The sequence below is a fragment of the Gavia stellata genome, chromosome 6, assembly GCF_030936135.1.
Source record: "Gavia stellata isolate bGavSte3 chromosome 6, bGavSte3.hap2, whole genome shotgun sequence".
NCBI lineage: Eukaryota > Metazoa > Chordata > Aves > Gaviiformes > Gaviidae > Gavia > Gavia stellata.
Window position 1 is genome coordinate 33,668,581 of NC_082599.1, and position 13,288 is coordinate 33,681,868.

The 13,288-nt window shown below is 41.6% G+C and overlaps 1 protein-coding gene across 2 annotated transcripts in view; it reads right to left on the reverse strand.

Annotated features, from left to right (window-relative positions):
- Positions 1-12,837, reverse strand: part of SNX13 (sorting nexin 13) — a 72,621-nt gene extending 59,784 nt beyond the window's left edge. For both annotated transcript variants that reach the window (XM_059818629.1, XM_059818630.1), the window contains exon 1: positions 12,813-12,837. In XM_059818629.1, coding sequence (XP_059674612.1) covers positions 12,813-12,824 — 12 coding nt within the window. In that variant the 5' untranslated portion in view covers positions 12,825-12,837. The remainder of the gene's footprint in view (positions 1-12,812) is intronic.
- Between the last annotated feature and the right edge of the window lie 451 nt (positions 12,838-13,288).

Consider the following 13,288-nt stretch of genomic DNA (forward strand, 5'->3'; position numbering starts at 1 on the left):
CTTGCTTAGAAGCATCTAGAAACAAGTAATTATTCTCAAGCAAACTCCTTAAAACCAGTAGTTTCTTCTAAAAAGACTGATAAACCATATGTTTCAATGACGTATCTGCAGGATGTGTGTGATTTTTTTACTGATAATTAAACTTATTATATGTGTTATAGAAATTCCATACATACATATTTTATATATATATATACACACACACAAAAAGAAATCCAGTAATTCAGTTTACTGTAGAAAGATTTAGTCATTAACTTCTGAATAATCTTTTAGTATGCTGGCTTCATCAGGCTATAAAATTAGGCACCTGAGAGTTTTGTTTATTTCTTGAATCGACTGGTAATATTTTACCTGCTATTTGCTACTTGCAGCACAGTTTTCAGAGTCCTCTGAAAAACAACATTACCCTACCAACTTTAAGATGAAACTGCTGTGGATACAGTATAGCATTTTACTGTGGTTTTTGATTATTTTAAAAGTACATACCACAACCAAAAAGTTCCCAAATAAGCAACACTCCTCATCTAGATGAAAAAGTTACTTTAAACATACTAAGTTAGCAACATAACTTTAGTCCAGTCTTGAATAAAATTATTCTAAGTATAGACTCTAACTGCCTTATTAGGTCAGGTTACAAATGTGAGGGAATACAAGTGGAAGAAGCTAATTCACATTATCTATCATAATTGCCAGAAGGAGTCCTCCAGTAACAGACACGCTCAACAAGACTAAAAATTAATTTCCACATGGACCCTAGTGATCAAGGCTGCTGTCTCTAACTACAGTCCATCATGTTACATATCTTTGTGGAGTTATTTTGGTAAATGAAATAATGTGGTTAAAAGATCCCCATCCCTCTCCATCCCTGAAAAAAAGTAATTTTCTTTATTAAAAAGGAGGAGAAAAGCTATAAACAATAACGTAGGGCTCAGAAAGGAGTTTCTCAGCTGTAATGTCAAATGGCACATTGACTACAGGCAGTACTGCAACCGATATTATGGAATGTGGAAAGCCAAAGCTCAACAGAAAGCCAACATAAATGATTTCTCAAATTATGCTGGCAGCAGAAGAGGATCAGCAAGAAGGAAGGTCCAGGCCAACAAAGAAAGGAAAATACAAGCCAGTCAGCCTCACCTCAGTCCTTAAGAAGGTTGTCAACAACCAAAATGGATTTACCAAGTGCAAATCATGTCTGACCAACCCAACTGCTTTCTACAATGACGTAACTGATGTTGAGGACAAGGAGGGGGGCTTAGACACTGTGTACCTTGCCTTTAGCAAGGCCTTTGACACAATATCCCACAGTCTCCGTATCACAAAATTGGCAAGGTATGGGCTGCATAAGTAGCTGATACAGTAAGTGAAAAAAATGGATTGCTGGATGCAGAGACACATGATCAGTGATGCAAAGTTCAGCAGGCAGCCAGTAACTAGGTGGGAACCTTCAAGGATCAATACAGGGACCGATGCTGTTTAATGTCTTCATTGACAACCTGGGTGATGGGACAGAGTGCACTCTCAGTAAGACTGCACAGAATACCAAACTGGGGCGAGCGCTCAATACGCTGGAGGCTAGAGCTACTGTTCAGAGAGATGCCGACAGGCTAGAGAAATGGGTTCACAGAAACCTCATGAAGTTCAACAAAAACAAGTATAGGCTTGCATCTCAGGTAGAATAACCCTGGGCCACAACACAGTCTGGGAGCCAACTCTCTGGAAAGCAGCTGTACAGAAAGGGACCCAGGGGTCCTGGTGGGCACTAAGATGAACACGGGTCAACAGTGTGCCCTTGTAGCAAAGGCAGCCAACAGCATCCTGTCCTGTATCAGCAGAATTGTCACCAGCAGGTCCAGCAAAGTGATCCTTCTTCTCTATTTGGACATGTAAGACCACCCCTGGAGTCCTGTGCCCAGTTTCGGTTTTCCCATTATAATACAAATCCATCTGGAAACCAATGTGCAATATCCAACTCCATCTCGCAGGATTTTGTACCAAAAAAAATACTTCCATATACCGAAGCCATATACCAACTACAATGGCCACCAAGGGAACAGTACATTTAGAAGTTATTGGTGTGCCAAATTAATACTCTAACCCCCCTTATGTGACTGGGAAGTAACACAACTTTTAAAAGTATTACCCCCTCCCCCAAACCCTGGTGCTCACCTTTATCTTCAAAAATAAACAAGCAAGAACTGTAGTCTTCTACACATCTACCACCAACATAATAAAGGACATCTACTGCCTGAACACTGGAATCTGAAGAAACAGCTACCAACATTATATTCATTGATCTTAATACTTTGGGGGATTGTTTTGTTCTTTTGAATTCCAAGACCTCAAGCAGTGCCAGCACCATGAACCTCGTTTCAGTTTGGGCTCCTGCTTGCAATGATCACCCCTTCACTATATCTAATTTCTCTTCTCAAAAATTTACTGACAGTTCCCCACCATTTTTTAGAAGTATGTAGTGCTTTTCAATCATCATCATAATTAACAAACTACAAAATGAAATGGATGTAAAAACAGAGGAATCTCAAAGATCAGAATAAGCAGTTTTCAGTAGCCAAATAGATCCCAAGTTGCAAATACAGTGCATTTTTAAGAAGAAACTTAAATCCGCTGACAGAATACTAGCACCTTCGTCTGAAGATTGTGAGGTGACTCCACTGTTTCCTTAAGTTTAAACTTGCTGCAGTTCTTTAAGTACCGTAAGTTTTCTCTAGTTACAAAATACAGAAACTCTGATACAACCCCTATTTCACTACAAATCCTCAGTAATCTCTGAGAGTACATCTGAACTGCTACAAGGTCGAATTTCCTATGAAGCATGCTTACTGGATGAAGACAAAATAACCGTGAAAACAGACATTATACAAAATGACGAAAACCTTTACAAAGATAGAGTAAGCCTCAAAATTTCCAGATCCTTGCAACTGTTTTTCTGGAGAGAATACCATCCAGTTGCATAAAATAAAGCAAGAGAAAGAGACTAGTTCAGTGTCTTCAAATTATTCAGTAGTCCACAATATCAAAAGACGACTGCAACTTCTTTAATGAGTAGTTGATGCCTAACTCTTGGCAGAATGGACAGTGCACTTTGAGGGTATGGAAAAAAATGCCTTTACTTAAGAGGGGAAAAAACAGTGTTTAAATATTACTGCCATTTTCTAGCAGGCTAAATGTAATGGGAATATTAATAAAAACATTCCCAATCTTTCCCTTTCATGTGTTTAGCAGCCCCCTTCCCAATCCCTCCTTCAGTCCTTATGGCTTGTCTGCTTTACCCACTCACTTCCAAGAGATCTTTGGTTCACCATCCCTTTTGGGAAAGCATGGTTACTCTGTGCATCTCTTTCATGGTCCTCTGTGTCCTTTTGCCTTTTACTGAATACTGTTATTGAGAAAACCATTCTGCCTGCTGCCTCCGCAACCCCTAAGAAACTTCACAAGTTTTATCCTAACGATTTGTTACATAACGTTGCTGATAGAGGCTGCAGTGTGTAGCTCAGAAGCAAACAGATACACTTAAGTAGCATGGAGACACCTACAATTTCTTCCAAGACTCTGCTCCATAATCTCTGTTCATCTGGTCTCTCTATGGAAGCCAAGAGTCTGTTGAGGCTAAAAGATTTCATCTAGGATGCTCAAGTAGTCTCCCTCTCCTTCCTCAGAAAAAAAATCAGGGCCCAGAGTTATTGTGCCAACTACTCCCTGGGTATCTCCCAGGTGCACATACTACCTCCTGCCCACTGCGACACTGAAGAGGGAAAGCCAGCGTGAATAGCTGCAAATAAAGTTTACATAGACAGACAGTTCTACGAACTTGGTGGAACACCATTCTCAAACATCAGGGCATGGAATATTTCCAACAAATCTCAATGAATTTGGAGGGGGAGGAGGGGAAGGAAACCACAGAAATGGTGCATCAACTCTTGCCACTAATACTTCAAGATTATAGACTGAAACTTGAGTATCCAGCTCTCAGGGCAAGTTGACAGAAGATATCTAAAGACCTCAGTCATTGCCACTTGCTCAAGAACAAATAAGAAACCTAACCAAAGTGGAGCTAGCTAACCTTACTTGTAACTTTTTCTGGAGGCACAGATGCATTCAGAAGTCACAGAAGGAACAATGACATTCCCTGTTTTCAAAAGGACAGGAATTATTTTGGATATTGATTCACTTTAGATCTAAACAGAAGGAAATGTAGGAAAGCACTATGCACTTCCCTCACACGTGACCATGCAGCTGTTGATTTAGCAACTTCTCCTGTGTTCCCACCCTCATACCTCTCCAGAAAGCTGATTCACCAAGATGAAATAATTCCTCATGCAGTTGCTGCTTAGCTGCTAGACCTGATCAAGAAGCAGTGTCACACCAGCTTGTGTCTGGTAGGAGGGAGAAAACCTCTTTTGTAGAAGCCCAAACTAGATCCAGTGAAGTCGAACATGAAACAGCCCTTTGAGTGTCTTAAGTTCCTTTATGCATGTAGGATATCTAAAGAAAAATATATGGCCAACCCAGTGACAGCAGCAGGAAAACAAAGATGAATATATAAGAAAGAAAAATCAAGAGGAAGGAAACACACAAAAGCAACAAGTAATAAGCAAAATAAGAACCATACAGACAGCAAGGTAGAAGCATTCATAGACTAACCTAGGTATACTATTCCACACAGCAGCAATGCAGTTACTTTGATCACTGGAAAACAGAAAATTGCTTTGCACAACGCATCAAAAAAATAGAGAACAGTTATGGGCAAATCTCTAGAAATCCAGAAAGAAAAATTAAGAGTGCAAACATAACATTATATCGAGATTATTAAAACAGAAAAATAATTTCAAATAGAAAACAAAAGAGGGTACTGGTAAAATAAAGCACAGTTAAAAGAAACAGTAAGGGGCAACCGCAGACCATCATTAATTGTAGAATTCAATAAAGGAAAATACCCAATAAAGTAATGGAAGGGCTTAGAAACATTCATAGAAACATGAGTCCAAAGGCAAAATTCATTATTGCTAACTCATAATCTCCTCAAGAATTCTTTAAGAAGCTGCAGTAGGGCAACTGCCAACTGAAAGACACAAGACCAATGCTATTTAAAGTCCAGACCTTAAAAGCAACAGAAAGAAATAAGACATTTCAAAGTTCTAGACACAACTGCAAGTCAAATTAATGCAAGCATGAAGCACAAGAGAGATGTAGTTTTATATAGCTGTATATAGTGGTAAGACCATAAGGCAAGGCACTAGTACTAAATGCTTGTACACACACAGCGAGGGTAAATAATGTTTAACACAACTACTGCAGAGTACTCAGTTTAGAAAAAAATCTTGACTGCAAAAAGGAAAACTGTAGGAAGAGTGAAAATTTAAAATAAAGCCTTACTCTCCTAGGCCAGCATTATAAAGAAATATTGTCTTATGAAAACAATGAAAATTACATTCACACAAAATAATTTGTTTTCCACAAGAATTTTAAAGTTGTATGTCAGCAATAAATGAACCGTAATAAGTAATTCCCATTTCATTGTATGTACCATCAGATTAAATCTGTAATCGAGACATTAAATCACAAGATTTAATATTTCCATAGTACATGATTTTACTTTACAAAGTTAATGACATTTCAATTTGCTAGCATTGTGATCAGAAATACTAATTTGAGTATATAAACTATAAGTTATTTTTCTTCCAAGTGTGTTAAAAGAGGTTAGCTACCTCAATCAAACATAGATTTAATTAAAAATTAAGATCTCTGTCAGTAACAAATATGCCAAGATATACTGCAAAAAAACCACTTGGCATAGCATTTTAGGGGGGAAAAAAAAAAAACCACACATCAAAATACAGATGCAATTTCAAGCACAAATATTTCCTCCACTGGATAAGGAATACGTATAATTATTACTGATCCTATTATTTTCAAGATATCACAAAAATCATTACATATGCTCCAGAAAAGTAAGACAATACAATGTTATAAAATACTACAACATGGGAAACGGGAAAACTGAAAAGAAACAAAGTTTTGAGTTAATGAAAAGGACATGGAATGCAAAGGTTTAAGTGAAGAGGTGCCAGGCCTCACACAGAAGAAAGGACCCAAGACTCATAGACATCTCTCCTCAGCCTGCAGCAGCAGTTGTTAGAACAGCAGCATGGCAATGAGCAATGCTTCATCATGTCTTAAGTCAAACAGTTCCAAGATCATTTTGATGATCAGCAAAACTTTAAAGCAATCACTCTTTCTACAGTTACACAGGTTGGATACTTAGTTCCTAAAGCATGGTACACCACCAGATTTTTAAGTCATCCACACAGTCTGGAATGCCAAATGCTGAACACAGGATGACTGCGAACATCAGGCACATTCTTTCCCGTTGCTTTTGGTACCGATTAAGAGCTATGAGAGAAATTATCCCAAGTCTGAGACACTGTTTCATAATCAGTTGGTTAGCTGTGGCAAGAATTTCATGACAAACTTCTACAGTATTTTCTACTTGGCTTTGTCTGACAGCACTGACAGGAAGAGTGGAAATGCAGAGCATCCTACAGGATATGTAGCAATTCAAACTTCCTGCTCAAGTTCATTCCCTTACATCACAAGAGATAGACCAACCTACACTGCCTCAGAGGCACCAGCAGAAGTGTTGAGTACAGTTATTTCTTAGAATTGCAAAAATATACTGAAGAACAGGAATACATGATCTTAAAGTAGTGATACTTATGAAATAATCGCATTCTGACACAAACAGATTTGATTAAAATAGAACTGGGATCACACCGTTCCTCCCAGAAGCATGGGATTAAGGGAAGAAAGGCAGAGGAACAGCCATAGAAGACAAAAATAAAATCACACTGTAACAAAAGCACAGCTGTATTTAAGCAGCTAATACTCTTCAAAGCAAGCCCCCAAATTCATAAATATTCTTTGAAGAAAATGTGTAAAGCTCATCTTCCTACCCAAAACTCCAACTGCAATGGAATACTGAATTAAGCATTTTAGCACCTGTGGGCTTTTAATTAGGGCATATTACGCCTAACTTGAATAAACACAGTGCTATTTCCACCTGTGAAATAAAAAAACAATTCTTGATATTCAATATTTCTGATTATCAAAAATTCTTCCAATCAAGTCAAGGCACAGAAAGCACATCACACGGGCCATTTGATGCAGGAAGGGACTTAATGGAAAGTAAGCAAGCAGAGATGAGTTTATCTCCTTCTGCTGCTGGCAACTGGTGGACTAACTGGTGAGGTTCAAATCAAATTGGTCTTGTGCTTACTGTCCCAGAAAATATGCAAAGCAGCAGGACTACTGTTTAAGTTTAAGGGCTACGGGTGAAATAGCTTCAAAATAAACTACTGCACTAACCACTATGGTCAACTCTGTAACCTGTCCTGGGAAATCCCTGAATTTTCAGAGAATACCATTTGAACAAAACCAGTTAAAAATTTGTAGGATTTTTTTAGTGTTTGTAAAATGCCAATGTTAAAATACAAGAATAGCTTTGACTCGTGCTGTTTTAGCCACAACACTGAGATTGCATCCCCTTCCATGTAGAAAACAGAAAGCCAATCGACACCGTAACTTCGTCAGAAATCCACCTCCCCGCTCTGAAGATTTTATAGCTAATTCTGCTTCAGAGCAAGAATAAAATCTTTAACAGGTACTCCCAAACTCTGACAGGGTAGGAATTTACTTCTTTTCCAAAATAAATGGCAGTTACAAAAGGAGTCCTCTATCTGAACATACCTATCACCTGTGCTTACTCACATTAAAAATAAATGCCCATTTCACCTCATAATTACAATCACAATTACGCAGTCATCATTTTAAGGTGTAATACCATAGAAATTATGTAAACAAGATTAGAGTGCTCTTGTTAAAACATTTCAATTTGTTTATATCATGAAATAATGCCTCATTTCTTCAATTCAGAAATCAGACATTACTTACTGGGGCAGGGGGAGAAGAGAACAAGCAATTAAGCCCAAGATCATGATGCCTTGTACTTCTTGAAGTTTCTCCCTCATGTAACTGCAAGTGCCAACTGCAATAGATTTTTCTATTATTCCAGCCTTGGTACTCTCAGCCAAGCAATGGTGAAAAGTGCTAATGGGACTTCAGAATATTAATTCTTTAAGTGTTGCCAATAACTTACATAAAACACGAATGGTTTCTTGTTTCTAATAATAGCAACTCTCCTAATGCTAGTTCAAAGGAAAACATGCTTTGTCATCTTTGTAAGGGTGGGGAGAAAGGGACAAACATATTTTAAAAGGAGATAATTCCCTAGAGTGCAACCAGACAGAGGAAATCATCATTTGGAGCTCCTTCAGCTATCTAACCAAACAAGCTATTGCTATTTTTATTGAACTGAGGAACTTTACGCTTTTCTTCTTACGCGCTGTTTTGGGGAATGGTCCAGACTGATATTTTAGAGTTGTTGCGGAACTCTGCATTCAGTCTCAGTAGTTTAGGCCCAACTGTATACTCTTAAGTGTCTAAATGCTCAGGACTATTCTATCTTTTACCAATAGCCAGCAAAATATTTAAAAACAAATACTAGAAACATATGACATCCATTCTTTCTAAAAGGTTAATTTCCCTAATTCTACCGTTCCTCATATAATTTTAACTGATGCTCCACAGAATAGGGAGTTATTAAAACAGCTATCATAGCAACCATTAGGGACACAAAGCAGGCCAGCAATAGGGTAGACTTCATTTACAGAATATATTGAAGAAGAAAGGGAGGCTTTTTACCTCCTGAGGGCTTGCAACTGATGCTCCAGATAGATCTCATCTGGCACACACTGGCACCAAGGCAAAGCCCCAGCATACAAGTTGCACAAAAGGACAGAAAACCAATTTCTTTCCACACCCTGCTAATTGTCTACACATTTGAAGCTGACTCCACCAGCAAAACATAGTTCAGTCACATGAAGCATCAGAGCAACCTTCCACAACGATGCACCAAGGAAGAGAAAAAATTAACAAAGCTATAGTATATCAAGCAGTTAACTGTGTTCTGCATCTTTCAGAGCTGGACTAAAATATACATGACAATGTGCTACTGTTTCAGTAAGGCTAATTCATTATTATTCCAAAGCAAGTTAAAACAGGCTGCTCAGTCAACCTTTATTCTTAAAAATCAGGCTAATTTGCTTGGTTTTGCTCAAAAGCAGTTCTCAATGGTTAGTAGCTAACAAAGTTTAACAAAAAGTTTGTTAAACATCTCTTATAAATAAAAAGTAGATTGTTTAGCGAAAAGGAGAAACTACATGCAGTTAGTAAATTATCTTGACCGGTTGCAACAACAAGAAATACCAACACCTCAGAGCTCATTTTGTATGGCTCATTTTTAGTTGTGGAGAAGAAAAAAACCAGTTTTCCTACTTTGTCAAATTTCAAAAATTTTCTCAACCATCACTAGTACTGCAACAAAGTACTCTTGCCAAACTGAGAATTAAGTTGTCAAAAATTTAGCTGCTAATAAATTCAGAAGGCAGTCCTCATTAAGCATCTCAAAGCAGTTTAATGAGCAACTGGAAGAAAAAAAATTGGAAAAAGAAATTACTCCTCACTTTTTCTAAAGTGCCTTCTTTAGAGGCGACATGGGCTGCAAATGCAGATAGCACAGGCCACCAATTTGAAAGACATTCTAAAACTTCTTGTAAACTAAGTCCCATAAAGATCCTAATTAATGTTTGTTCCAATCAGAATTTAAGACACTATTGACCAGCAAGAGCCAGAGGTGTAAAACACCAGCTGCCTCACTGTAGTCAGGGCAGTACAGTTGCTACCGCACAAGAGGCAAGAATGGTGAAGACAGTTGTCTGAAAACACAAGAGACAGACCATTACAACTTGTGTCCATCATGGCCTCATCAGATGAGAAAGTGCTGAAAAAGTAAGTCACACAGAAACAGGCCACACTAGGTCTTGAAAAGCAAAGGAGACATCTGATGAACAAGAAAAGGGGAACAAGTGAAAAGACACAGAAAGGCCAATCCAGCAGACTAGGGAAATGATCACTGCAGCAGGACTCTGAACGCATGCAGACAGAATGTACTTGACTGCAGAAGTAAGTCCCGATGGCCAAGATGATGAAAAATTGGGAAATGGTGTTTGCTAAGTACGTAAATAAGTATACGTGCTTGGCATCCAACGACATAATTTTTAATGCAACTAAAATAAGATGACCTGCAGCAATGGCCAAATAAAAAACACATAGAGTATTTTTTCCTGACGGGAAGTGCGATCTTCCCCTGAAATTACTGATTACAAGATCCTAATCCTAACTGCATCCACACAAAACTGGACTGAATCTGCTGGGGTCTGCATATAATGGTTACAGCCAAAGGATGTAGAAAAATGATCCTGAGTAACTCTAAGTTACGTTTTAACTGCATGGTAACCAGATTCTGCCTTTCCTTCGTGCTTAAATACATTTAAGAATATTGTCTACATTGTTAAATTATAAAACTAACAGTTATGACAGGGGGAATGTTTCTAAATTTCTAATGGCTAAAAAAAAAAAAAAGAGACAGTGATCTTGGCTATTCTAGACAGTAGCGAACTACAGAAGTCTGCAAATATCCAGCAATTTTTTTGATCTCATTTCACTGTATGTTCTTAAATAAAACAGTAACTTTGAGAGAGAAAAAAAAAAAACAACAGACTTACTGGCTGTCCAGTGTTACCCTGCCTCAAAGTTATTAAGATATATTTAGGCAGCCTACAGCCATCTGCAGTTTTCACTATCACCCCACTCTAATATCAGTCCTTCATACATTTCACCTGAATTTTCACATATAAAGCAAAAAAAAAAAGAGGAGAGAAATTAAGGTGCTTGTAGAATACCATACATAGATCAGTAGGCTTGAAGTAATCTGCGTCTTCCTACAAAGTATGGAAAGGGTTTATGGGTGTGACCACACACAGTTTTCACAAGGTGTTTTAGCTACCAAGTCACCATTGGAACACCCAAAAAAGCACACTGGAAAGGACTCCTTCCAGTTCACGTGTCAGGTGGGTCCTCTAACAGCCAAGAGCTATCTGGTTGTTTGAAGAACTCCCCACAACTGCTTCTCAGGCAGGCAAGCAAAGCCTGCAACTTTGCTAGACCCCCCAAAAATTTAAAGTCATCTCCTTGGCAGAGACCAAGCCTGGAATACTTCACCCTGAAGCATCCTGTCTACGAATACTCTATATGCAGGAACTAGAAGTAAAGGACATCAGAATCCAGTCCTTCAGACACCAAGGCTAACTATCATAACTGCTCATCACACGTGTAAGCTCTAGGTTTTACCTCAAAAAGCCAACAGAGCAAGTGTCATCCATGCTGCTACACCAGTGCTATTAGAAAAAAAATTTCAATTCCAAGACAATAAAGTGTCTTGAATAGGCACACACAGCCATCATCAAACAGAACAAACAGTCCAGTATGAGGCACCAACCCAGAACGTTCTATGCCACCCTTAAAATGATCTAAATTATTATGGGTAATGCTTACGCATCACACTCACCAACACTATTTCATGCAGATTATTAACCCTGACCACCCACCAAATACCCTTCATGAAAAAACAGGTCACGTATTTTTACAGGTTTAACTCACTTGGCATATTTTACCCTCCCAAGGAAATCTGAGAGCTCATGGCACTACAGAACCACTTTCCTAATGCCCTGAAATTGAACTGATGCAAAGTGAAAGCTTCAGGATACTTTTTTAGCTACCATTCAGGAAAGCAAAAATAATTTTTTCAGGTGTCAGAAAGCAAGGCTTCACCCTTCAAGACAATTCCGTTTTGGACAAATAACCTTCACCACAGGATAAAATGACAAATTACAAAACACAGATAATGCAATCATCATGTTGGAGAAGTATCTGTATGCCAGACACCTTGCTGACATATTAAAAATAGAAAATCAATCTGTCTTTGTAGACAAAACTGAGCACAGGGGAAAGTCTCATTTCCAGCAACTAGGAAACACTGCCAGATCCCCCCTCCGAGAGCACCTTTGGACACAGTAGCCATTTCCAGCCCACGCTGATCCTCAAATACCTGCTCGCCTCACAGCTTAGCTGTCCACCTGCTTTGGGACAGAAACCCCCAACCAGGGAGAGGCGAACCGAGGCAGCTAACTTCTACCAGTTACCTACAACCACAAACTCCTGCGACAGCAAAACTGTTCGGTTTAAGCCGTTTAAGAAGAAAGGAAACAGGGAGCCTTTACGAAGCTACCGCAGAGGAGGAGGCCAGAGGAGCTGAAGTCGGAGCCGGCGTTCGGGGCCCGGGCGGGGACATCTCTCCGGCGAGGCCTAGGGCCGAGGCAGGCCCCCTCCTCACCAGGTGCGCTCCTCCAGAAACACGGCCTGCCGCGGAGGAGCGGCCCCGCGGCCCCTCGCTGGGCGGGAAAGCCCAGCCGCCGCCGGATCGCAGGGGAGGGCGGGCCCGCCCCGGCCGGCGGCCGGCTGCCGCACGGAGCAGGCACGGCGGGCCGGGCTCCGCCGCGGCGCTGGAGCGTCCCCCTCCCGTCCCGCCCCGCCGGCCCCTGCCGGGGGAACAGCGCCCGGCCGGGGAGGAGGAAGGGGTGATAAGAGGGGCCCGACGCTGCCCTAGGCGAGCTGGCCGGCGCCCGTGACCATCCCGGCCAGGGGGGAGGCTGCCTGCTACCTAAGCAGGTCGGAGGCCCCGGCGCAGGGCAGAGCCTCCTCTCCGCCGCGGGCCGCGACGCGCAGCTGCCCGCTCGGGCAGACGGAGAGCTGCACCCGGCCGGCCACGGCAGAGCTCTTACCTCTGCTAACATTATTACCCTGCTGCGCTGCGGCGCCTCGGCGGCTCTAGCCCCGCAGCATGATGAAGCCTCGCGGCCGCGCGGAAAGCTCCCCCTCACCCTGCGGGGAGGGGAGGCGAGGCGAGCACCGCCAGCCCCCTGCCGCCTCCCTCAGCGGCCGCCCGCCGTCCCCAGCCCCGCAGCCGCCCTCGCAGCTCGGTCCGGAGAGGCCGCCATCTTGGGAAAGCTACGTGCACAGCCGCCGCCGCTCCCCGCCCGGCGCGCCCGCCCATTGGGGCTGCTGGACGCGGGGCCGCCCCTGCCGGGGCTGGCTCACTCCCCTCCCTTCCCCACCCCGCCGCGGCCCGGCCCGCCGCTCCCCCTGCGTGCGCCGCTGCCTACCTGGGCCGGGGAGGGCACAGCCAGCACAGGCGGCTCTCGGCCCGGGTCTGACCCCAGGGCCGTGGTGCGGCGGCCGGGAACGAGCTGGGGCACCG